This window comes from Propithecus coquereli, unplaced genomic scaffold, assembly GCF_000956105.1.
Source record: "Propithecus coquereli isolate 6110/MARCELLA unplaced genomic scaffold, Pcoq_1.0 Scaffold59, whole genome shotgun sequence".
NCBI classification, from domain to species: Eukaryota; Metazoa; Chordata; class Mammalia; order Primates; family Indriidae; genus Propithecus; species Propithecus coquereli.
The window spans coordinates 80,753-105,673 of record NW_012151840.1 but is presented as its reverse complement, the minus strand read 5'-3'; the positions used below and the strand labels follow the sequence as shown (position 1 = coordinate 105,673).

The 24,921-nt window shown below is 41.7% G+C and overlaps 2 protein-coding genes across 2 annotated transcripts; one reads left to right on the top strand and one right to left on the bottom strand.

Moving 5' to 3' along the window:
• Window positions 1–3,008: 3,008 nt before the first annotated feature.
• On the bottom strand, window positions 3,009–6,209 carry LOC105821774 (T-cell surface glycoprotein CD1b-like). Its single transcript, XM_012658546.1, has 6 exons — window positions 6,149–6,209; window positions 5,585–5,851; window positions 4,675–4,953; window positions 4,190–4,468; window positions 3,706–3,799; window positions 3,009–3,030 (listed from the first exon to the last, which is right to left on the bottom strand). Exons 1-6 carry the CDS (start codon window positions 6,207–6,209, stop codon window positions 3,009–3,011), a joined length of 1,002 nt encoding a protein of 333 aa, XP_012514000.1.
• Window positions 6,210–8,555: 2,346 nt separating this feature from the next.
• On the top strand, window positions 8,556–11,444 carry CD1E (CD1e molecule). The gene is made up of 6 exons (XM_012658481.1): window positions 8,556–8,622; window positions 8,953–9,249; window positions 9,884–10,162; window positions 10,404–10,682; window positions 11,050–11,143; window positions 11,276–11,444. The coding sequence occupies exons 1-6, from the start codon at window positions 8,556–8,558 to the stop codon at window positions 11,442–11,444; spliced, it is 1,185 nt and encodes a 394-aa protein (XP_012513935.1).
• The last annotated feature ends 13,477 nt before the right edge of the window (window positions 11,445–24,921 follow it).

Below are 24,921 nucleotides of genomic sequence, written 5' to 3'. Positions count from 1 at the left end.
TGCTTGTGTTCAAGTAACCCTTATTTTGCTTAATAATGGCACCAAAGCACAGGAGTAGTGATGCTGGCAATTTGCATATGCAAAAGGAGAAGCTGTAAAGCGCTCCCTTTATGTGAAAAGGTGAAAGTTCTTTTCTTAGCAAGGAAAGAAAAAAAAATCTGTGCTGAGGTTGCTAAAATCTTTGGTAAGAATGAATCTTCTATCCATAAAATTGGGAAGAAGAAAAAAATTCATGCTTGTTTTGGTGTAGCCTCTCAAACTGCAAAAGTTATGCTCACAGCTTATGATCACTGCTTAGTTAAGTTGCAGAAGGCATTAAATTTGTGGATGGAAGACATAAACAGATACATGTTCCAATTGACAGCAATTGAGTTTGGTACTATCTGCAGTTTCAGGCACTCATTGGAGGTGTTGGAATATATCCACTGTGGAAAATGGCAAACTATTGTATTTTCATGTGGCAAAAATCACACAAACCTGTATACATGCACATGCACTCTCAAACAAAAATAGTATGGAAGCCCTTGTATTTTGTGGTTGAAGATCTATTTATGAAAGTCATGCATGCAGAGGTCATATTTACATGACCTGTTAAAATCACAGGTAAATTAAGGTTTATTAAGGTAAGGACACTTAGAGGAAAATCATAAGTTCAAAAAAACCACTGTGGAGGAATGATAATTTGGGAAGAGAAAGAATAAGAGGATTAAAGAAAACAGAGGAAAAATATAAGAAAATATGAAAAAGTGGGTGCGAGATATTAGCAATCATGGTAATGTAAGAATTTTCAAGCAACTAAAAATTCAAACTCAATTGGTTCAAAAGGAAAGCTGAAACTTATTAGGTTCATGTAACTAAAATATCCAGAGGTAATTCAAGTCTCATGTATAGTTGATTTGCGCTTTGGCCCTGTTATCTCATCATTTTCTCTTTTACCTGTCTTCTTTCTTTTATATGTTAGCTTCATTCCTGGGACAGCTTTTCCTATGGAACAAAATTCTACAGCAATTTTGGACATTGTGCACATCATCCCAGACAAAATGAGAATGCCTCTTTCCTCAACCAGCCAACATTAATCGTAGGCTGCAGCTGGATCAGGCCAAATTACATCACCTATACGCTATAAGCCAAGTATTCTTGGTAAACAGGGGCATGAAATTATGACCATTTTCTTTGATCTTGGTTTTTATCTGGGGTCAATTTGTCCTCCTGGGGAATATTTAGCAATGTCTGAGGATATATTTGATGTCACAACTGAGGAGATACTATGGGCATCTAGTGGGTAGAGGCCAGGATGCTGCTAATCATCCCACAGTGCACAGAACAGGCTTCCTCAACAAGAATTACTTGGCCCAAAATGTCAATTGTGCAGAGGTTGAGAAACCATTAGAACAAGGTTCTCAAACTTAAATATCAATCATAATCATCTGTAAGCCTTGTTAAAACAGATCACTGGTTTGCATACCCATATTTTCTGATTTAGTAGGTTGGGGGTAGCAATTAGTTTTTCTAGTAATCTTCCAGGTGGTATTGCTGCAGCTAGTTCGTAGTTCACATTCCTGTGTTCCACATTGTATGGTTCACAAGCATACAGCAATAGCATGGCTATTCTCTAAGATCGGGTCCAGTTGAATGTATTCTGGAAAAGTAACCAGTTGCACTAATAGAAGAGGGGGAAAGCTGTGATTTCAAACGTTTCCTACACTTCTCAAACTCTAAAGACCATATTATCCTAAAATTTACAAGTAGGAGACTAGTGTCTAGTGGCCTTGGCTTCTCTAAAACTACTATTTCCCCTGATCTCCTTTCCTAAGTCCTATAAAAATATATGCTGAAATCTCCCTTCCTGCTGCTAGGTTAATCAAATTGAATTAGGATGTTTTAAGATGGACTCTTCTAGAAAACTATAAAATAAACAAAAAATGAATAAAGGTAAATGTAAATCAAAAATATAACTGAGTTATATAGCACAGATATCAAATAAAGACGCTGAGGGCAGAAACTGCCCTCTTAATTCTTCTCCTTGAGTATGACACAATCCACCTGAACTATTACTCCTCACCCATCCTGCCTCTCACTCATTCTCACTGAACAAATGAGAAGCAGGAGCCCATTCCAATGATTCTTTGAAGTTAGACTGTAGTTGTAGTGAGGACAAAAAACGGCGGTTTTCTCCAGAGGAGTTCAGAACAGAAACAAGAAATGCATAATATTTTTTGACTAAGTGGAAAATATTTTAGTAAGAAGATCTAGAATATCAACTAAAGAGAAAAAAAGAAGGAAGAGGATGACTTTGAAAGAGACCATTAACTTGGCAGTCAACAACTCAGATAATTTTTACTGAGAAAATGCATTTCAGGTAAGAGATCTTTCAGGAACTCAAAAACAGGGAGCACTGCCCTCAAGGAACTTCCAAGAAGAAAACGAAGAAAAACAAAAATAACTGCAATGCTGTGGGTGCAGAATAAGTGGTTCTCTTGGTGATATCAGACAAGGGAGGGTTACTTCCATTATAGCACTGGGAAAGGCCTTCTAGAGGAAGAAGCTTCTCGGATGGGCTTTGAGGGTTAGAAAGTCATCCAGGCAGAGACAGAGAAATTACATAAAAAATGCCCTGCATTGAATGCCCTGCTGGGATAGAATTATCTCAGTATAATTATATTTAACTTACTTTGACAAATGATATTTAAACAGAAGCAGAAAAGTTTTAAAATAAAAAGCCAAAGAGAATTCACCATTAAGTTTTATCTATATTTCATTTATTCTGAGACACTTTCTTTTTCACATTTGAATATGTAGACATAGATCATACTACTGATACAGTCTTCTAATAATAATTTTTGGCTGGTGTTTAAGTTATAATTTATCTTAAAATCTATGAAAACTCCATTTTGATAAAATATGATGATCATTTGATGAAATATGATGAGATTGACTCCTGGGATGCATCTTGGGATTCTAGACTTCTTGGTGCTATTTCCAAATGGAAGAGAAGATACAGATAGGGATCAAGGGATATCCTGATATGACCTGTTAAAACCATAAGAAAAAGAGCTCTACATAAGAGGTATTTGTACATCCATGTTCATAGCAACATTATTCACAACACCTAAAGGTAGAAGCAAGCAAAGTGTCCATAGATCGATGAATAAATGAACTAAATGTGTCACGTACTTACAATGGAATATTATTCAGACCTAAAAAGGAAGGAAACCCTGTCACATGCTACAACATGTATGAACCTTGAGGACCTTTTGCTAAGTGAAATAAGCCAGTCCCAAAAAGACAATTATGATACAATTCCAATTATATGAAGTACCTAGAATATTCGATTTCATAGATACAGAAAGTAGAATGATCTTAGCCAGGGCCCCGGGGGGAGGGAGAAATGGGAAATTACTGTTTAATAGGAATAGAGTTTCAGTTTTAAGGGATGAAAGAGTTCTGGAAATTGCTGGCATAACAATGTGAATGCACTTAACTCCACTGAACTGTACACTTAAAAATGATAAAGATGGTAAATTTTGTTCTGTGTATTTTAACTGGATTAAAAATATATCTCCACGTATAGGAGATGGGAGTTGAGGGAAAGGTTCTGGTGGAAAGACTGAGGCTAAACCAAGGAAACAGTTCAAATGATGGAAAAGAGTGGGAGGGTGGACAGAAAAGGAAGATTAAAAAAAAAAAAATCCAAACAAGACTCACCGGCGCCTCATATACCATAATGCAAGGCAAAGCAACAAGACCAAGGTGGGCACTATTATTGCCAAAAAGATCAAGCCAATGGAGATGGAGTGTCCTGGCAATTGGGAGAAGACAAAAGGATGTCACTTCAAATCCCACCCACTGAATCCCCTGGCCATCCTTTCCCCACCTGAGTGTCAGCATCTCCATTCAGCGGCTTCCAATGTATGGTCATCTCCAACTCCCTCTCTCATATTCCTGACACCATTCATCCATCCTTTGATCTCTCTATCCCCAACTGATACAATCTGCAGGTCCTTCATTCTTATCTTTCCTGTAACTTGGCTCCTCTATGTTTATTCCTGCTGGGATTGGGGTCCAAGAAATTAATCAATCTACCCCTCTCCCTCATTCATCTGTCAAGGCCCATCCTTCCCCAGTGCCTGCCTGTCTGCCTGAGGACCAATTTCTCCCATGTCCAGTCTGGGCCCCAGTTCTTTCTCACCCCAGTGGAGGATGATGTCCCGGCCCTCTAGACTGCTGTGCTTCACCCGACAAGACAGGCCAGCCGCCTCCCCAGCTGCCACATCCAGGGTTACTCTGAGATACCATGTCCAGTCAGCATTGGGCAGGAGATCACTGTGCTGAGTGCCCGGCTGCTCTTGCTCACCCCGCATCCATTTCACCCACACGGGCTTTGGGTAGAATCCTGAGACGTGGCACACCAGCAGCAGACGGCCAGGCCCAGGACTGGGGCCACTGGACAGCCAGGCCTCTGGCTTCACTGGGGTGGAAAGGGGCAGTGAGAGTGTCATATCATGGCTCAAATTCAGATCATAGGAACTCAGAAGCCCACAAGCTTGGACATGACCTCTTCCACTGCTTTTGGATCGCAATATCTTCTTGATTAAACCCCTGCCCTTCTTGGGTAGCTTCCTACTCATGGGCTTAGAGGAGGTGGTGGGAAGTGAAATAGAGAGCAGGACTAACCTTGCCTTTGCAGCTCTGCCTTCCCGGCATCAAGGACGCCCAAGAGATATCGGGGGCAGGTTTTGAAGAGGAGCTTCTTCACAGTATCGATAATACCTTGATATTGCATGATTAGTGTGCAGATATGCTGTGCCCTGCTGCCGCCCTCTGGGGAGGGCACACATGTATCATTCTCGAAACTGAGCAAATCCAATCCTCCTAAAGCTCCCCTCAAGAAGCTTCCTGTGGAACCCCCAGAATGTAGCTCACAGCCTGCTATGCTCTGGATCTCAATGGGGTCTAGGTAGAGAGAAAACAGAGAACAGGTTATTAAACAGAAATAAGAAAGAAAGCCATGAGAAAAGGACCTAGAAATTTAGATTTTGGTTGGGATAAAGTTCTTGGATATGAAATGATGAGCCAAACCCCAATTACACCATGTAGAAATTTTCAGAAAGAAGAGCACTGGAAAAACTTTGCATGTCATGAATGCAGTCTATGATAAAAGTGTGTGTGTGGGAGAATGTGATGCAGTCCAGAGAGCAACATTTCAGCATGAGCCAGAGGACCATAGAAAGAGAAGATGCAGGAAGGAGACAACTGAAGAGACGGATCAGAGGAGGAAACCACACTGTAGGTCACTCGGGCACAGGGTAGAAGTAAGGGACCTTGAGGAGGAAGGTCCACATAAGACACACCAGGAGTTGGATACCAGTGGGGAGCCCTAATCTCTCAGAGAAGAGTCAGAAGCAGCCAGGCTCTGGAATACAGTGTGGAGGTGTGAAGTCAGCAAGAGACTGCTCTAGAAGAGTGTGTGCATGCAGTTGGGTAAAGCAGAAAGGAAGGGAGGAGGATCAGAGGGATTAGCGGCTTGCAAAAAGAGAGAGAAGAAAGTCCTTGGAATCTTAACAGTTCAGGGGATTGGACTCACATTCCATCTGGAATTCACTGGCACGCCCCTGTATTTCTTGAGTAAATCCAAAAAAGTAGACTCGAAATATCTCTTCCAGCTCAGCAAACTCCTCATCACTGATGTTGCCCTTGGACCAGGGCTTCAGGGGTATTGCAGTGCCCAAGTCACTGTCCCAGCCATGAATCTGCAAATCATCCAACCAGCCTGAACCTTGATTGTGTGCCCAGGTGCTGTTGGCAAAGGATGAGATTTGGATGACATGGAAAGAGGTTGGTCCCTGGAAAGCTGGGAAGAGTAGAAGAACAAGACAGTGAAGAGAAAGGGAGAAGCAGGAGGGAGTAAGAGAGAATGGAAATTAAAAAAATCCAGAGATCAAGAACCTAAAGTCTGAGGAACACATAAAGCCTGACATATTTGACCGCCCCCGCCTCTCAGGCTCCAGCCCCAACACCCAGAAAGGCAGAAGAGGGCTGGAGAGAGCAGGGCTCAGACCCTTCATGTCCAAGTGCACCTGGGTAAGTGCAGCATGCTTTTGTCCAAAACCCCTGCACCAGTGCTGGGAGCTGCCACAGTGACTCTTACCGTTCTCACTGTCACCACCTGGGAAGAGAACTGCTAACAGTTGAAATGGCAGAAGCAGCATTTCACTAGGAGACGGAACTTCTGACTTGCAGAGCTGGTGTTTGGTCTCTGATTTCAGAAACCTTTTTCTCAGTAGCTTGTAGTGACTTCCTCTCTTCCAACTGACAAATGTCTTCCTCATGCAAATTGCATTTCAGACAAAAACTGTGCCTCCCATCGCCCTGCGCCTTATACCCCGCCTCTCATTCCCTCCAGCCCTGACTTCCAGACTTTCTCTTACCTCCCTGTTTCCAGCTGCTGTGTCCTCACTTCCTTTAGACCACCTTAGAAAAGCCCCCATGTGATTCTGAAAGGTCATTTCACCTTCCTTAGCCTCTATTCCCAAATCTGTAAAATAAGAGGGTGATATTGCCAAATCGCTTACCTTCCAGTCTTCTTTAACCTAGAAGGAGTGTTTTAGTTTACCCACCCAAGTCAGCCTTCCTCCCTCCCTGATGCCCTGTTTTCTCTGGTCCTCTGTCATTGCCCCTTCCTAATGTTCTCAATGTCTCCTCTTTCTTATCTCACCCTCCTTGCCTGATGTCCCTTACCCTACATTCTTATCTTGCTCTTCGTGTGTCTGTGTGTGTTGATATTCACTTACATAAAGGGAAAACATTTAAAATGCCATGTGTACTTTAGAACTATAGACCCAAATCCCAGAATCAAATTTCATAAATACTTCCATTTATAACTCACACAAAATTATCTTATACCATAGCAACTATTTAGGGGCAAATGACATTTGTTACTGGCATATGACCTTCTCCTCAGTAACTCTTGATCTTTGGAGTTTTTTTTATTATTATTATTTCAGCATATTATGGGGGTACAGATGTTTTGGTTACATATGTTGCCTTTTCCCCCCTCTCCTCTGAGCCAGAGCTTCAAGCGTGTCCATCCCCAGATGGTGTGCATTACGCTCAAGTTTTGATTAACAAATGTTCATGAGAGAAGCAGAACTTTAGGAGCTGTGCTACATGCACCTCTGGCCTAAGTTGAAGACAACTTTTTGGATAAGTTTCTATAAGCAATAGATCCTTTTTCTCCTTTTGCAATATCTCACAAGCTCTGTCTACAGTTATGCCTTCCTATCATCACATAAAGCATTAATAAGGGAGCAATGAGGCTGTCATTTTTTAAACAAAATTTCAGAGAGGTGTGTTCTGAGATGTCATCCCCTATCTTCTCTTTGTATGCCATTCACAAGTTTTGACAACAAGTTTTGTGTTAGGTTCTCTTAGTCTCTGGCAATTTTTTTGAAACCAGGTGGGCTCTGAGTAAATGGCATTTGAGTAAATGCATGAAATTTAAACAAAGGAATGGTATTTCAATGGTGTTAAGGTTGTCATGTCAAATATCAATGAAAAAGGAACAAAAATAAAGACTCAATACTTGTGTTTCCAGGCCATGAAGTGTAATGTGGAGCCTTCATGCCTGCCCTCCCTCTCTTCCTTCCCAAGGTGAAGCTGGCCCACAGGCTTCTAGGCATGCTCATGTCATTTGGGTGGGGATCCAAGGCTCCTGTGTACTCCCTCCAGACCAATCCATACAACATGGGTGAAAACTATCTGCCCTCCAGCTTTCCACCTCCATGTCAAGTCCACTCATGGACCATTTCTACAGAGACAGGTGGTTTGGTTGAGGAAACTGGGCAAAAGGACATTTCTTTAGCTGCACTCAGGATGCTTACTGTCTTCTGATAATGATTTGAGAAGAGCAGAGTGATGAAACAGAGGAGAGATTGAGGACACAGGGAGAACAGGCAGGGCATGTTAGAAGAGCAAAAGTAGACACAGAGGCAAAAATGATGGGTCAGTAGACCAAAGCAGGAAAGACCAGCAAGAGGGAGAAAGAAGGCCAGGTGGCAGACAGGTGGAGGGGAAGGCCACAGAGAGGCAGGAGCAAGGAGACTGCTGGATAGGTCACTGGGTACCATCTAGTCAATTTCATCCCTTCTCACAAATGAGAACATTCACAACCCAAGTGTGGATTTGATTTCTGCAAGTTCAAATGCTAGTACATTTTTTTAGCCAGATCACAGACTTTGTTCTAAGCCAGGACTCCTTTTCCAGCAGTTAGTATAATAGAGGAGGTTGGGTGGATGTAGACAAGAGTAGGGAGAAAACCTGGAATCCAGAACGTGGGAGAGATGGAGGGGAAGTGAGAGACCCTGTGGGAGGCTGTGAGGAAGGGAGGCAGTGGGGCTTCTCTTGTAGGGACGTGGGCAGAGGGAGACGTTTGACTGTGTGTGGAAAGGGAAGTGAGATGACAGTGTGAGAGGGTGTAGGGAGGGGGGCTGTTGTCTGAGTTCTGAGTTCTGAGGGCAGGAGTCCTGCAGAGGCACCATTCCCCCGACAGAGCTCCAATGCTGTTCCTGCTCCTGCTCCTGCTCCCCTTCAGGGAGCTTTGCTGCCCTGGGGAGAGCACAGCGGGTAAGCAGAGCTCAGGTGGGAGGATACCTAGAGTAGGGCATAGGAGGGTGGAGAGGAAGCTCTGGGGAGGACCTGGGAAAGGGAGCATGCTGCTCTAGGATGCCCCTGGAGTCTGACCTCCAGGCTACTTCCAGGCTCAGAATTCTTGCTGAAAGTCTCAGTTACTGTCTCTGATTTGGGGGATAGGAATTTGGCCCAGGGGAAAAGCAGTAGTGGGATATGTGTAACTATCTCCATCCTTCCTCTCCTCTCTGGGCTCCTCTTCTTCTAGTGGCATCTCATCTCCCATCTGTTTACACTCACTCTACTTGGCATTTCCCTCTCTCTCAGCTCCCCAACCTCTAGGATCCCATCATCCAGCAGCAGAAGAGCCCCTCTCCTTCCGCATGCTCCAGATTTCCTCCTTTGCCAACCACAGCTGGGTGAACACTCAGGGTTCAGGCTGGCTGGGCGAACTGCAAACTCACTCCTGGGATAATATTGTGCGAACCATCCGCTTTCTGCGTCCCTGGTCCAAGGGAGACTTCAGCAAGCAGGAGTTGAAGAACTTACAGGCTCTGTTGCAGTTGTACTTGCGTGGTTTTGCCAAGGAAGTGCAGACCTTTGTCAATCAATTTCAATTTGAATGTAAGTTTATTGTTCTGAGCTGATAATTTTCCCAGGGGCTCCAACCATCTTCCAAAGGGGAAGACAGTGTGTAGGCTTTGAGCATCATCCAACCTTTCTGACCTTGTTTCCTGTCTCCCTTTTCCTCCCACTCCCTCCTCTGCTAGACCATTCACTAGTTCTTGAACCCCCAAACCCCCCCAGACAGAGAAGGGCCTACATGTACATATCTCCACATGTCCCTGAATATACCCTCAAGTACTGGCTCTTTGGAGTGGTTGTCTCTTCTTGATTTTCTGCCTGTCATTCCTGGCCTCACATTCTGTTTCCCAACCAGGTTTCTGGCCTTTTTTCTCCTTGGCCTGAGTGTTCATGTGGCCTGTCCTGTACCTACCACCCTCATATGGGTTCTTCTAGACTAGCCTTTCCATCTATCCCTTCCCCAATAATTATTTCAAAGTACCTTTATTATCTTCATTTTTTCTTCCCACACTTTTCCTTCCCCTTTTTCACCTAAACTCTAGTCTTTCACCTAAACTCTATATGATTTCCTGGCAAATTTTCCTTCCCTTAAATCTCATTACTCTCTAAATTGTTTATTTTTTCCTCCTGTCATTCTTTCCATATTGATTTCCTCTTTCCTCTCTACCCTCAGACCCCTTTGAGGTTCAGATATCAGCCGGCTGTAAAATGCAAGCTGGGAAGGCCTCAGAATTCTTCATAAATGGGGCATATCAAGGATCAGATTTCCTCAGTTTCCAAGGAAGTTTCTGGGTGCCATCTCCAGCAGCAGGGAGTCGGGCCCAGAATGTCTGCAAGGTGCTCAATCACTACCGAGATATTAAAGAAATAGTCCAGAGCATGTTTGGTCACACCTGCCCTCGATTTCTGGCAGGCCTCCTTGTAGCCGGAAAGTCAGAACTGGAAAGACAAGGTGAGCCGAACTCTCTCTCCTGTCCTAGTCCTAGTGCTTTAACTTTTGTACTTGAATTTGCCAGTTCTCATTATCATTTTGAAACACATGAGAGGCTATAGGGTTAGATGTGTGGGTTGAGGATTGTTTCTTACACAAGAGAAATAAGGTATTGCTCAAACTTCTAAAGCACCTAAAACCCTGAAGCTCTGGGCAGGGGATTCCCCTTAAATTCCATTTCTCCCCATCTTTTCTTGTCCAGTGAAGCCAGAGGCGTGGGTGTCCAGTGGCCCCAATCCCAGGCCTGGCCATCTGCTGCTGGTGTGCCACGTCTCAGGATTCTACCCAAAGCCTGTGTGGGTGAGGTGGATGCGGGGTGAGCAGGAGCAGGTGGGCACTCAGCACAGTGATCTCCTGCCCAATGCTGACGGGACATGGTATCTCCGAGCGACCCTGGATGTGGCGGCAGGGGAGGCGGCTGGCCTGTCTTGTCGAGTGAAGCACAGCAGTCTCAGGGGCCATGACATAATCATCCACTGGGGTGAGCAAGGGCTGGGATCCAGCTGGGAAGTCATGGAGACAGTCTTAGTGCTTGTGAGGAGCAGGGGAAGTGGGTAGGATGCCCAGCACAAGAAGGTTGAAATTGGGAGAGTCCCCATAAAGAAGGGCAAAGAATGACAGCAGTTAAACTTGAAGGAAACAGAAGTAGGGGATTACAGATACTAAAGAGAAAAGAAGGGATGAACTGGTGACTTGATGGAAGAGGGTTGGGGAGGAATTAAAATGAGGGCTCTAGAAAGTACAGAGGAGGATTCTAGGAGCCCCCATACTTGTGAAATGAGAAGGCTTAGCTGTGGTGGCACAGAGAGTATTTTATGGGTTGACATTTGTATTTTATCACTAACCAGGTGGATACTCCATCCTCTTGATATTGATCTGTTTGACGATCGTAGTTACCCTGGTCATGCTGGTTGTAGTTGACTCATCTTTTAAAAAACAATGGTAAGCCTTTTTGTGTTCTGTGTTTCTTCAACCTCTAATTAACTTGTTTTTCTATTTTCTATCTTCTTTTTTCCTTCCCCCTTTCTCTCTGATTTTCCTTCTTGAGATTAACATCCTCTTCTTTTCCCACAGCTCAAATTGGAACTTTATCTCTCCCCATGTTTCCAGTGCTGCCTTTCCAATGGGCGCCAACACCCAGGACACCAGGAGTTCAGGACGTCAGCTCTGCTTGGCACAAGAATTGTGGATCATAAATAGATTCTTGAAGAAGTGGAAAACAAGCCTAAAGCAAATCTGGTGACTTTAGTTTCACCTTATACATAGAATCTTTGTCTGTATCTTTAACATGGTTCATGTCTAATAAAGAAAGCATGATTTTATTGAAACAGTTTGCTTCAGCAGAGATCCTTAGAAATCTGTTTTGTTTTTTTTTCTTCTTCTTTCAGCTTTGGCTACATACATATTCTTTGCTGTTGATTCTTCAAACTATAATTCGGATGCCTGTTTCTCAGGGAAGTTTCTCCGGATTACCCAACCGAAAGCTTCTCTGTACTCCCCCAAATTGAACGGATCTTCATAAACACACTCATCTCTTCCTGCTCTTAAAAGCAGTTATTTAGGTTTTTGTTCTCTTTTCTCTCAGTTGCTTCAAAATGGAATTTAAGTGTTTGTGTCTGTATTCATGACCAAAAGCTTTGTCTGAATTCAGGGCCAGCTTTATAGACACGTGACCTCTGCAGGCACACAGGATCTCATGCTCTGAAGGGACTCATGCAAGATTCAATGCTCCGCTGTTGTGATCTTGAAATTCTTAATAATGTTCAAAAAAGAGACATTGTATTTTCATTTTTCACCGATCCCACATATTATGTAACTTGTTCTGCCTGAAGGTAATATTTCTCAAGAAATGATGATTGAAATAAATTCAGTGTCAGATCAAGTGATATTGTTTTACTCCATTCCCTCTTTGACGACCCTGCATCATTTGATTCTGCTCTTAGTGAAACCTTTCCTCTCTCCCTTTGTCTCTCACCAAGGGGACAGGAGACAGGTGAGTGCTTCAGACTTACGGTGACTGGGGTGTTAATTCACCTTCAGGGATATTTAGAGACAATAGTAACATATGAGATGTCCCTTGTCAAAGTGAGGACAGGGTTGAACTGGCAGTCCTAATTCTCCGCGATTGCGGGTGTCCATGTGTGTCTTTGTGGATGTGCATATTGAGGGAGAAAAATTCATATTTTGAGCAAGAAGAGGACATGAGGTTTGAGGACAATGGTAATGGGCAGAGCTGGGGCTAAGGCAATGAGGGAAAAGAGTGATTAGATGCCAGTTAAGCCATGTGTTTGCATTTCTTTGTTATTTTGGTTTATTATTGTTATTATCATTATTATTTATAGTTTGCTTATTCTTTTGTTTTTTTAATGTGAACTTTTCATTATCTAATTCACTAAGATACATTTGATTGAACTTATTGGAAAGCAGAAAGCTGTTCGGGTGCAGAGTTCATGTAGATGTTCAGTCAACCTCTTCCCTTGGATGGGATAATTGTGCAGATTATGTAGATTTTTAGTGGAACTTTAAAACGCCATGCTGGGCATTTTCAGATCATCAGACAAGGTTCTGTAATCACATATCCAGGCTGCACTCTTACCTGTTGTCAGGCATTGAGGTCAACCTTTCCACTGTTGAGAGTCCACCACCTTCTGTAGAACATATTGAGACAGCCTATCTAGAGGCAGGACACTGGAATCCAGAGAGGAAGGTGGAATTTTAAGGGATTGTTTGGAGCAATAAATGATGAATGTCAGGGTTTCATTACATGGCATAAGTCCACAAGGGATGGCCTCTATCAAACTGAAGAGGGTCAAGTAGGGATCTTTTAGTTTCTGGCACAACGTGTGTAGTGAAAACATATTTCTGATGTTTTCTGTTTGAATAGAATTTGCCCTGTGCCTCTAGTTTTTGGTCACAATAATTCTTGAACCCTTGATATGGTCACACTGACTTCTCTGTCACGTGTCTAATCTTTCTGCCATTGCATATTATGCTTCCATGACACTAGATTTCTTTCTGTCCCTCAGTTATGTTGAACTTCTTCTCAGCTCAAGTGTCACCTCCCTAGATAGACCTTTTGACGATTAGTCTAATTAAAGTAACACTCTTCACCTCATTGTCTAATATTCCAATATTCTTTGATTATCTTGAATACTTAATTTATTTGAAATCACCTTATTTATTATTTATTTAATGACTTTCTCACCTAAAATATAAGCACTGTAATATCTTGGATTTTATCTATTCTGATCACATTTGTATCTCAGTGCCTAGATGATAGACAAACATATAGTGGATAATTAAAAATATTTTTTGAATACACAAAGGATATTAAACTTTGACTTACCAGAAGAGATTTTAGTGATGTCAGTCTCTGTCTGATAGGTCATAGATTTTCAGGTACTAGTATTTTTCTAAAGTGCTGGTGTCACTGAAAATGTAGGTGCATCACTGATGTTGTGTAAATATGGTAGAATCATCACTCTTAGTTCTCTCCTTCCTTCAAATTATTGCCTTTACAAGTATCGCAAGATCTTAAGATACAGATATGAACTTAGAAAGGAGGGGGAAAATCCCAGAACATCTTATCAGAATTCTCTGCACTATGAGAGGCACTCAGTGAGCCACAAAGTGCTTCTTTGGGTTTCTCTTCTGCTGTACAGGGAATCTCTTAGGGAAAGATGACTGCTGCCTACGGCGACTTTCAGAAAATTCTGGGTTCCTGAACAAAATAGCTTTATGCATTCTAATTTAGCTTCTGACAAGGTACTGTAGTTGAGAAGTAGGTATATATTTAGGTGAGGCACCAGACATACGTCCTCTGCAGGCAACAGATATGAACTATCTGCACATATACATTGCTCCTTCCCATAAATTGGCATGAAGAGTTCAAAAAGAAGCTCAGGACAGGTCACTATATTGCAAGAAATACCAGCTTAACAGGATTTGGGGAAGTTTAAATATTGGTCCACAGAGTGTCAGAAAAAATCTTGCATTGTAGACCTTTAGGTGGGGTAATTTTTATCAGAACTGGGTAAGGATCTGGTACTTAACAGCAAAAAATGTAATTAAATTGCTCTAAGGCAGAGGTGTCACCTAGTACTGTTAACCATATCACTCCGGCTGGAACCCTAGAGCACGACACTTATTGTTCTAGAGGGCCAGGGTCGTTTTCTCAATAGTTATGGATGAATGACACTTTCCACTCCCACCAGGTGCAAAACCAAGAAGGTAATCTGCTCCGTGGAAGGTTCAGACCTTGAGTTTACTGTGTTCTGTTGTGAACACAAATACAGTAGTAATGATAGAGGGTAGGTTTGGAAGAAGAGATGGAGGGAGTATACTTGGAGGTTAGTAAATTTCTCTGGGAGTGGCATTTACTTTTGGAGAGAGGATTTAGTGGGACCGATGGAATCAGAATATTCTGTAGTCCAAGCTCAGAAGAGCATGGTAGCCACAGGCCCTGGATAAACCATGGCCTTGGAGAACGCCTGTCTGAAATCTTCTATCTAATGAATGAGGTAAGCTGAGTCTATGAAAGACTTGCTTAAGTGGAGCAACGTGAACTTAAACAGGAGTTCAGGCCTCCAAGTATGTCACCTGCAAATGAAGAGAGATAAATATGCAGCACCTGCTCTGGAGCTTGTGTTCAAGGGAAGAGGTGTGGTTAAATCACAGGCCTGCTGTTTCGAGTTACCCACAGAAGGTACCTATGGATTTCTGGAACTTGGACTTTGTCCTTAAGGAATTAAAACTGATTAATAATCTTTCCTCATTTATCATTTTCTCATCCTCACTTTCTTCTTTAAATGATCCATCATTTTATCATTTCCTAAAGATCACAACTTTATTCTGTTTGCTTCATCATTCTTGTGAATAGGAAGTCACCAAAGCCTCCATCGTAAGTTTTCCTACATTCCATTCCCTCTTCCATGATCCTGATCCAAGCGTGAACATCACTAACAAAAATGTAACACAAACTACTGATCCTCTTATCAATCATGTGATAATGATCACATATTGAGCATGAGCTCAATTATGACAGCAATTAAGGGAAGTATGATTTTATGGCTAAAGCTGATTAAATAATAAAAATCATTTGAATGAAACCTGATATAAGCCACTCTTCTCCATACTTTATACATATTAACTCATGTAATCTTCATAGAAATCCTGAGAAGATACGATAATTTCCATTTTATAGACGAGATGACAAAGGTCACATAACTAGTAGGTATTCTAGGCAGTTCTGTGAGAAGATGACTTTTCAGAAGAGAACTAAAGCAAAAAGAAGAAACAAACCACACAGTATCTAGGGCAAGAATATTGTAGGCAAAGGAAGTACAAATAAAAGTAGCATTAGACTGGCTGTCTTCTAAAAACTGTAAGAATTCTAGTGCAGCTGGATTGTAGTGAGTGATAGGGAGTGCCATAGGAGATGACGCTGGTGAGTTGGAGGCACGTCACAAAGGAGCCTTACAGGCTCTTGTACAAGGATTAAAAGTCATTGCAGCATTGGGAATATGTGTATAGCCATTGTTAGGCAAAAGGAGATGAGTTCTTAGAAGGAGAGAGTAGAACAGTGGTTGTCAGAGGCTATGGGGAGGAGAAAATGGAGATATTACAGTAAATGGGTACAAAATTTCAGTTATGCATGATAAATCTACAATACAGCATAGTGCCTATAGCTAACCATACTGTATTGCACACTTGAAATTTGCCAAAAGAGTAGGTCTTATGTGAAGTGTTCTTGCCATACACACATGCACACACACACACAAATACTACTATAATGAAGGGGTGAGAGGAAATTTGGGGAAGTGATGGGTATATGTATAGCCTTGATAGTGGTAATGTTTTCATGGGTGTATACTTATCTCCAAATTCATTGAGTTATATACATTAAATATGTACAGCATTTTACATATCAATCAACCCTCAATAAGTAGATTTCTTAAAAATATGAATTCTTATGCACAAGTGTCACCTGGCTTTGCCATCTGTGACTACAAAATGGGGCAAGATTGCATCTATACCCAAACCACAGTGACCCCAATCTGCTTATCTGCACTAGCACAAACTTCAAAAACTAAAAGTATGCTTCCCCTGTGCTCAAAACCCAGTTTTTCAGAATCAGTTACCAAGTAAGCCCTGCTTTGTTTGTTCCTCTCCAGTTTATGCTTCCATTTGCCAACTATCTTCTGTCCACAGTGGTGCTTGGACTAGCTTCATATTTGCTGGTACCCAGGGTGAGAAGATGATATCTATACCAAGGGTTGCTACCACCTGTTTCTCCCAAAACTTGTGACTAGTCCTCAGGTGTCTTTATGGAGGGATGCTCCATACAGAAGTATGGGTGTGGATTGATCCTCAGTTCTCTGCCTTGTTTGATACCTAGTTCCAGAAGCTGCTTTGGTTGTGTTTAGTCTCTTAAAGCCTCTTGTGTAAAATAACATCAGATTCTGACTCTCACCTGCCTCTTGGGATTCAACAAAGAATCTCTTAACAACTTTTCCTTCAGTTTCAATTGGCTGGTCAGATTAGCAAGTTAAGTGATAGCAATAAATTAAATCGCACAGGTTTCAAAGGATTCACATGAACTCAATTTAACTCAGTTTTTTACAAAGACCTAAAATATGTTCTCGACCTCTGTTGCTCTTAAAATTATCCTCAAAACACTAGTGATGACACTTTTGCTTACCACTAAATGGGATAGGTATGTGCCCTAACTCCCAGATTACGCATTTAGCGGTTAGAGAAATTCCTTTAGGGGAGATGGTTGGTTCCATTTCTTGTGTCAAGAAAAATCTAGGCTACAAGCATTCCTCAAATGAAGAACAGCAGTGATTCTCAAAATTTGAAGTAAAGGTATTTAGTTTCAAAGCAAAAGAGGTTTGAATATTATAGTATGTGTTTAGTTTTTTTCATTTTTAATAAATAGGAGTGTTATATACATATACCTTCCTATTAATTATAGGTTCATTTATATATGTGTTTATTTGCGTAAGCAGGCAAGGCTAAACACAGGAAATACTGAGCACAGTACTCACAAAAAATATATATTGAAACAAATACAGGAGAGATTGTTTACCAAGAATAATTATATAATAATTATAATTATAATAATAATTATCTCTATAATCATGAAGTGAAAAGGGGGCCCTACACTCAATCATTATAGTCACTGTTGAGCAGACCATCATGACTCTGTTACTAATGCCAGGAGAGGGCTTCGCCTGCATGGAGGATAGCAAAGATCATCACCATGCCAACCACTAGGAATAGACATCCAAACACTTCTGCATCTTGGTATCAGAGTTGCCAAGTAAAACACAACACAATCAAGACCTGCATAGAACAACGCCTTACTTACATAGAGAAGAGACAGAGCAAGTCAGGTTCAATAGTGTGCATCGTCCCTCCTGGCTGGTAGGTCCCTCCTGGCAGACAACACAGGGCAGCATCTCTCTTGTGCTGCAGCAGAAGAACCCCATCCCCTCCTGCTTGGAGTCTGGAACACTGAAAACTGGAATGTGCTTTAGGGCCATCGATGCACATTCCTAAGCAGAACAGAGGAGCATATATTGAGTCCGAAACAGGGAAAGATATTACCACACAAGGTGATAAGCCTGACACAGCCTGTGTGGGCTCTTTATCTTTTGGTGAGAAAGTGTTCCAGGCCCAAAGCCTATTCTTATGTGGCCAAGTGTGGGAGTTGAGAGACCATATGCATTAGACTGCCTTTCCCAACAGTCCACCCCCAACCCTTGTCTGGCCACTGAAACAACAGACAAAGCATGTCAGATCCAGTAGGACCTTCACCCATCTTGATTTGGAGTTGGAGTTGGGGCTGACGGGGTCCCTGGACAACTGTACAGATGCAGTTTACTGAAAGAGCCTCTGTTATTTTGAGACACCACTTTACCAGGGTCACTAAGAGAACCAGATGCAGGAGGATGGCCAGTTCTCCATGGAGAATGGTTCTCATCCAGAAATCCCCAAGTGCCTATATTAAGGCAGCTGAAGAGGTAAAAATAAGTTTGGGGGGGACTGTGGGTGTACAGGTAACAATCATATCACCTGAGCGTGGATCTTTATCTTGGTTTCTATCTTCCTTGAATTGTGGATATATACACAGCAAGAGATATTGGTCATAACAAAACACCACCCTGTTCTTCCAGCCCATAATTGACAGCTATTCAGTTACCCATCACCACCTTGGCTAGTGAGTTTTGTTAATCTTGTTCTTAGGTAGTTCAGGCTGTAATGTTAACTATGACAAGCTGTGTACCATTTTCCAGGGCATGTACGCCTCTGTTGGGTATGAAGACATAGATAGCAGAATGGAGCCAGCTGTCGGTTTTTCTTCCTGGCAGCATGTCTTGGGCAACCCTATGATGTGTCAAGAGTGTGGATCCTTCCAAGTTAGAGTGTCATTTTGAACAAATATTCAAGGACCCCAAATTCCCCATTGGCATGCTCCATTTGTTTTAGGTCCCATGTAAGTACAGTGTATCTTTATTTATTTTCTGCTTTGATGATTTGTCCATCTCTCATAGTGGAGTGTTGAAAACCCTGACAATTACAATGTTACTATTTCCTTCATTGCTTAGCTCTAGTAGAATTTGTTTTATATATCTGGGACCTCCTGTGTTAGGTGCATATATATTTAGGATTGTTATGTCTTTGTTTTTGAATTGCTTTTTTTACCATTATATAATGATCATCTTTTTTTTTTTATACCATTTTTTGTTTAAAGTCAATTTTTTTCTATGAGAATGGCTGCATCTGCTCTCGTTTGTTTCTATTTGCATGGATTAATTTTTTTCATCCTTTCACACTGAGCCTGCATGCATCCTTATGGTTTAGATGTGTCTCCTGGAGACAGAAGATACTTGGGTTGTGTTTTTTCATCCATTCAGCCAGCCTATCTCTTTTGAGTGGCACATTTAAACCGTTAATGTGAAGAGATAGAATTGCTATGTGGGATGCTGTTCTGTTCATCATGTTGGCTATACCTTATTGCTTTGTTTTCCTTCTTGTGCTGTTGTTTTATGACAGTTGTGAGCTTTAGCTTTTTTGGGTGACTTCACACTTGTGGGTATTCATTGTGCTGATTTGTGTATAAAGCAGTTCTGAATATTTCCTGTAGGGCAGGTCATAACAAATTCCCTCAGTGTGTGCTTGTCTGTAAAAGATTTAATTTCTCCATCAATTTTGAAACTTAGTTTTGGAGGCTGGCTGTTGCTCTGGTCAAGAAGACTTGTAGATGGGGCCTCACTCCCTTTTGGCTTGTAAGGTTTGTGCTGAGAATTTTGCTGTAAGCCTGATGGGTTTTCCTTTATAGGTCAGTTGTTTCTTACATCTAGTTGCTTGGAATATTTTCTCCTTCATCTTGACTTTTGCCATGTTGATTAATATGTGTCTTAGAGATGTCTTATTTGCTATAAATCTTCGTGGTGTTTGATGATTATCTTGTATCTAGATGTCTGGATCTTTGGTGATACCAGGGAAGTTTTCCTCAATAATTACTGTGAATAGATTTTCCATGCTTTTAGCTCTTTCTTCTTCTCCCTCGGGGATGCCTATAATTCACATGTTAGTTTGATTGGAATGGTCAAATATCTCTCTAAGAGATTGTCCCAACTTTTTTGTTCTGCTCTTTGCCTTTTTAAATGACTGGGTTAGCTCAGATGCCTTGTCTTCAAGCTCTGAGATTCTTTCTTCTCCTCTGTTTAGTCTGTTACTGAAACTTTCTGCTGTGGTTTGAAATTCCCTAAATGACTCTTTCATTTCTTTAAATTCTATTATATCCTTTCTTAGCTGTCTATCTCTTTAGTGACTTTTTCATTAATTTCCTGAAATATTATTAGGCTTCTTTTTGTTAGTTTTCAACCTTCTGTTATTTTCTGGAAACTCTCCTGCTTGATTAGAAGAAGGGGCGGTCCATAGATGGTGCCTATTTTTTCCTACTCTGGAGTGTTGATGTGGCAGGGGAGGGGCATGTGTATCAGATGTCTACAATACAGCTTTTCTGCTTTGTCCTGTTCACCTGTGATTGCCACTGTTCTTGCCTGAGCTGGATGATATTTGTGCTGGGTGTTGGTTTGTTGGGATGATATTTGTGCTGGGTGTTGGTAGTGTAGGAAGTTTGAATTGGCAGCTGGACAAGACACTCTCCATGGAGGCTGGCATTGTGGGGATTGCCCTGCCCAGAATCTCCCCACAGAGATGACAGTGGAAGCTTGGTGAGGCTATCTAGTCAGTGGTTGTGGATTCCTGGACTGTTGGTGTTTGTTTGAAATAGGTCTCAATGTACTGGCAGCTCAAGACTGGGGGGTCCATGGTGAGGTGATGGACCTTGGGGCAGTTTCCCCAGCCCTATGGCAGTGATAGAGGCCCAGGAATGGGGTTCTTAGGGTCCAGGTGCAGTACTGGAATCTTGTGGGTGGTGTCCTGGGTCTAGTGGGAGCTCTGGAGCCACAGAGGCAGAGCCTCAGGCTGTGGCATGAAAGCCTCAGAGCTGGGACTGGGAAGGAGCCAGAGGCAGGGCTTCTGAGCAAGGCCTCAGAGCTGGAAACAGGGCTGAGTGGGTGGTGGGAAGATCTGACCTGGAGAGTGCACTCAGGGACGAGCAGGTGGCGGGCCATTCTGCAGGCTCAGAGAGCATGTGGATGCCAAGTCATTTGGGCGGAGGTCAGTTCCAGTGGCCCGGGGACCGTGGAGTTCTCCCCACTTCCCCCATGATCTGCAGAAGCAGTCTTCCAAAGCCTGCCAGATCAGAGCCTGCAGCACCCCAGTCAACTGCTGTGCTCACATTCCACAGGGGAGGGATGCTTGGCTTCCAGTCACAGGGTACAACTCAGAGGAGCCTCCACTTGGTCTTAGTCCACTCCTTCCCAAGCCCAGTGGGGATGATGTGAAGGCTACTGCTGCAAAGCTGAGTCCCATGCTGACCTGGCACTGTGTACCCAAGAGCAGAGGATGGCTTTAGCTGAAGAAACCCAGGATTGGGTGCCGCTCAATCTGCACCATGCCTGTTGTCCAGTGCAATGACTCCATACAGACTTCAGGCAGGTCCCTGGTCCATACAGGCAGAGGCCTGTGGCAGTAGAGGAAGCCCTCTCACAACTTGGTCACTGTGTCTGCAGGGTGAGTATGGTACCCCAGCACCCTATCTGTATTGGGAACCCCAGCTTAATCTCTGAGATAATGGGTGGTGCTTGTGAATAAAAAATGGCCACACCCCATTTGATTGACTTAGTAGATGCTGTAATAAGCTGTACAGTTTTTCTCCCTATTAGTGGTTATAGCTTGCAGGTAAGAGTCAACTGTAGTGATGTTCTTTTGTGCCTGTAATAGGCTCTAGCCTCTTAGGAGAAGCATTGAATTTCCTAGGCCATCCCTGTAGCTCCCAGGGGATTGTTTGATCTCCACCATAGCAGAGGTGGGTGTAGGAGCAAGGCTAGGTGGGGTTAGGTTGGGCAAGCCTGCCTTCAGGCTCCACAGATGTATGTCCTAGAACTGTCTCAGCAGGGATCAAAGGTTGGCTCCCAGACTGCTGGAGAAAGCTGCTGGGAAGGGAGCTGAATTGGCCTCACCAACCTGAAAAGTCCGCTTGTGGGAAAGGAGCCATTTGCAATTCACCAACTCGCTATCAGTAGTGAGCTCTGCTCCTCTTGCTCTATCCCTGCCCTGAGAGTCTCCCTCCAGTGTTTGGTTACAAATGGGTGGCTGCACTTGCCAAGCAATGGCACTGTGGGCTGGGAACTTCCTTGCCATAAGACCCACCCCCGTTCAAAAGTGCAGCTTTCCTGTGGGTGGATGGGTGCTCCACCAGATGGCCATGGCTTGGATCCACTTTTTCTTGCATTAACTTCCAAGCTTTCCCAGCCTCTGCCCGTTACCCAAGTCCAAAGCTGCTTCCACATTTTTAGGTATTTATTACAACAGCAGCACTGCACTTTTCAGTATCAATTTCTGCTGTAGTCTGTTCAGTCTGCTATAACAAAATACCTTAGACTGGGCAATTTATAAACAACAGAAGTTTATTGCTCACAGCTCTGGAGGCTTAGAAGTCCAATATCAAGGCAGATTCAGTATCTGATGAGGGCATGTTCTGTGCTTCAAAGATGGCAACTTCTTGCTGTGTTCTCACATGGTGGAAGGGAGAGGTGAGCTCCCTCAGGTCTTAATGAATCTGAAACAGGGAAAGATAATCCTATAACAGGTGATGAGCCTGGCACAGGCTGTGTGGGCTCTTTATCTCTTGGTAAGAAAGTATTCCAGGCCTAAAGCCAATTCTTATATGGCCCAGTGTGGATCAAAAGACCATGTGCATGAGATAGCTTTTCCCAACAGTTACATGCAATAACCAAACACAACCACGGTGTTTAAATATTTAAATTAACCAAATATTCTAGAAAGGGGAACTATCTATGAAAACTTAAATCTTCATATCCTAGGAGACACACGTTCTAGTTGGCCCTACTTATTTTATTAAATAATAAGAACTTTTGTGTAATAACTATAGTATACAAGTTTTACTAATTCTAACAGACTAAATAAACACATCAAAATGATAGTATGATATCTCAGGTACTGTCAACTCATCACACATTAAAAAATAAACATTTCTAGGAAAAAGGAAATGTTTAAATAATTAAAATTGATATGGAAAATATATTAAAAGCTCCATGGTAGAAGAATTAGAATTTTATTATCAAATATACTCAGCTGAATCTTCATTACTTTACTCCTCATCCTTATTCATATTGTTATTCTTAGTAATTTTTCTATTTCTATTTTTATTATAGGAGAAAATATACATAAAAATAGAAATATTCTTATTTTATTAAAAGATACATGTACATTATAAATAAAATTCATATAAATTGCTAGTTTATTTTCCTCTAGGATTTTCTTCCTATTATTTTATTAATTTAAACAATCTGCCTTTTTTTTAATTTTAGAAAGTTAATTTGAACAACCAGTGATTCACTAATCGGGCAGCTCCAAACTGGAAGTGGTTACAGGGCCTCTCAGAGGGAACATAGGGGAAGACTTTTATAGGACAAACATGGAAGTAAAGCAAAGAAAATATTTGATTAGTTATGGTTATACTGTTGCCTTATTTCATTTATCTTGCTGGAAAATTCTAGTTAAATAATTATAAGTTAGTTGATTGCTTCTGATTGTTCAGCCTTAAGTTTTATTTTCCTTTAACATAGGTTTTTACAAAAGCTAGCTCGTTAAGTTTTGTTTATGTCTGCAAATCAAGCAAGGTTAAGGTCACTTATGAAGCCAAATTGGCTTTGTTTGTTTAGATTCTTCAGGCCTGGTCCCTATTTTAATTTGTTTTAACAAAGCAAAACCCATTTCATTATATACCACATGTATTTACTGAAATACCTTATCTACAAGTGAATCTTTTCTTTCTAGAGTAATAGAATTCTTGTGGAAATTTATTTTCAAATATAATGCCCAACATGTTACACAACATGTACATTATTTTCGAAGTCACTACCCTGTATTTCTGTAAGATACAGGTCTGCTTGAAAACAGATTTTTCTTTCACATAGAATTGACAAGACTAAAGGTCTAGCTAGCCATTCTTTCTGCTGGTAGTCTACCTGATAATCTGGTCTAAGAAGAGTAAAAATGAAATATTGGCAGGTAAAGTGGAACCAGTGTGAGGTGGATGTCGAGGGCCAGACATTCTTGGAAATTTTAATCAACTGGACATCAGAAAAGAAAATGCAAAATCAGCATTTATGAACTCATGACAAGCTGCATGCATGGATATTTTCTGCAACCACTAACATAGCCACCTTGTCCATCATCCCATTTCATACACACCAGGTTGGTTGCGAAGGAGGATAACTGATGGTCTTAGGGTAGGTTACCATATCTCTTGGATTATTAAGACCATCTTGTGTTTGGGGGTTCTACTGATGAACATTTATGTGGATACAATTACATTTATATTGAAGGATTGTTCTTAGAGTCTTTTCTACCTATTTATTTCCCAAATTTCCTTGTTACGAATGGTCTGACCTTTCTTCCAGGTCTCTGATAATTAAGTAAGACCATACCAACTTTCTTCAGTGTGTTGTGAAACTAATCCCTGGATGTCTCTTCACCCAAATAAAGTGGGAAAACACACGTTCTGCTTGCAGATTTGCCCTGTGATGGTTCAGGTCCCTCTCTGAGTGACCACAGAGTCAACTTCTTCTTGGTACTGATTTATCAAGCAGAACTAACTAGAAACAAGGCTTAGGGGTTTTCATACTCAGTAATATGGTCATGGGGAATGCCCTTTAATGACATAAATACAGAATGAAAAAAGAAGAGGAATATGCTTAAAAAATATGCGTTCTTTCGGTTTCTGAGTTGTTTCACTTAACATAATGGCCGGCGGTTCCATCCATGTTGCTGCAAAATACATGATTTTATTCTTTTTTATGATTGAGTTGTATTCCATTGTGTATATATACCACATTTTCTTTATCGCCACTATGTAATATATCCATGTAAGAAAATTGCACTTGTATCCCTTAAATTTATATGAATAAAAATTAAATCAGAGGCCAATACTTAAAACTCAAAAATATATGCATTCTGGGAGTGTAAACTATATATTCATATACTTGTGTGTTTAGGTTTTTCTATTCAAGTCATATATATACTTCTTCCAATTAATGACTAAAAGTTGATGAGAA

What these genes read in the sequence shown, in the direction of transcription:
- LOC105821774 (XM_012658546.1), bottom strand. Translation starts at nt 6,209, where the DNA reads ATGCTGCTTCTGCCATTTCAACTGTTAGCAGTTCTCTTCCCAGGTGGT. An exon ending in GGCAGAGCTGCAAAGGCAAG is followed by an intron (nt 4,469 to 4,674) that starts GTTAGTCCTGCT and finishes TTTCCACCCCAG; the next exon opens with TGAAGCCAGAGGCCTGGCTG. An exon ending in GGACATCATCCTCCACTGGG is followed by an intron (nt 3,800 to 4,189) that starts GTGAGAAAGAAC and finishes CCCAATTGCCAG; the next exon opens with GACACTCCATCTCCATTGGC.
- CD1E (XM_012658481.1), top strand. Translation starts at nt 8,556, where the DNA reads ATGCTGTTCCTGCTCCTGCTCCTGCTCCCCTTCAGGGAGCTTTGCTGC. An exon ending in GTCAGAACTGGAAAGACAAG is followed by an intron (nt 10,163 to 10,403) that starts GTGAGCCGAACT and finishes TTTCTTGTCCAG; the next exon opens with TGAAGCCAGAGGCGTGGGTG. An exon ending in TGACATAATCATCCACTGGG is followed by an intron (nt 10,683 to 11,049) that starts GTGAGCAAGGGC and finishes ATCACTAACCAG; the next exon opens with GTGGATACTCCATCCTCTTG.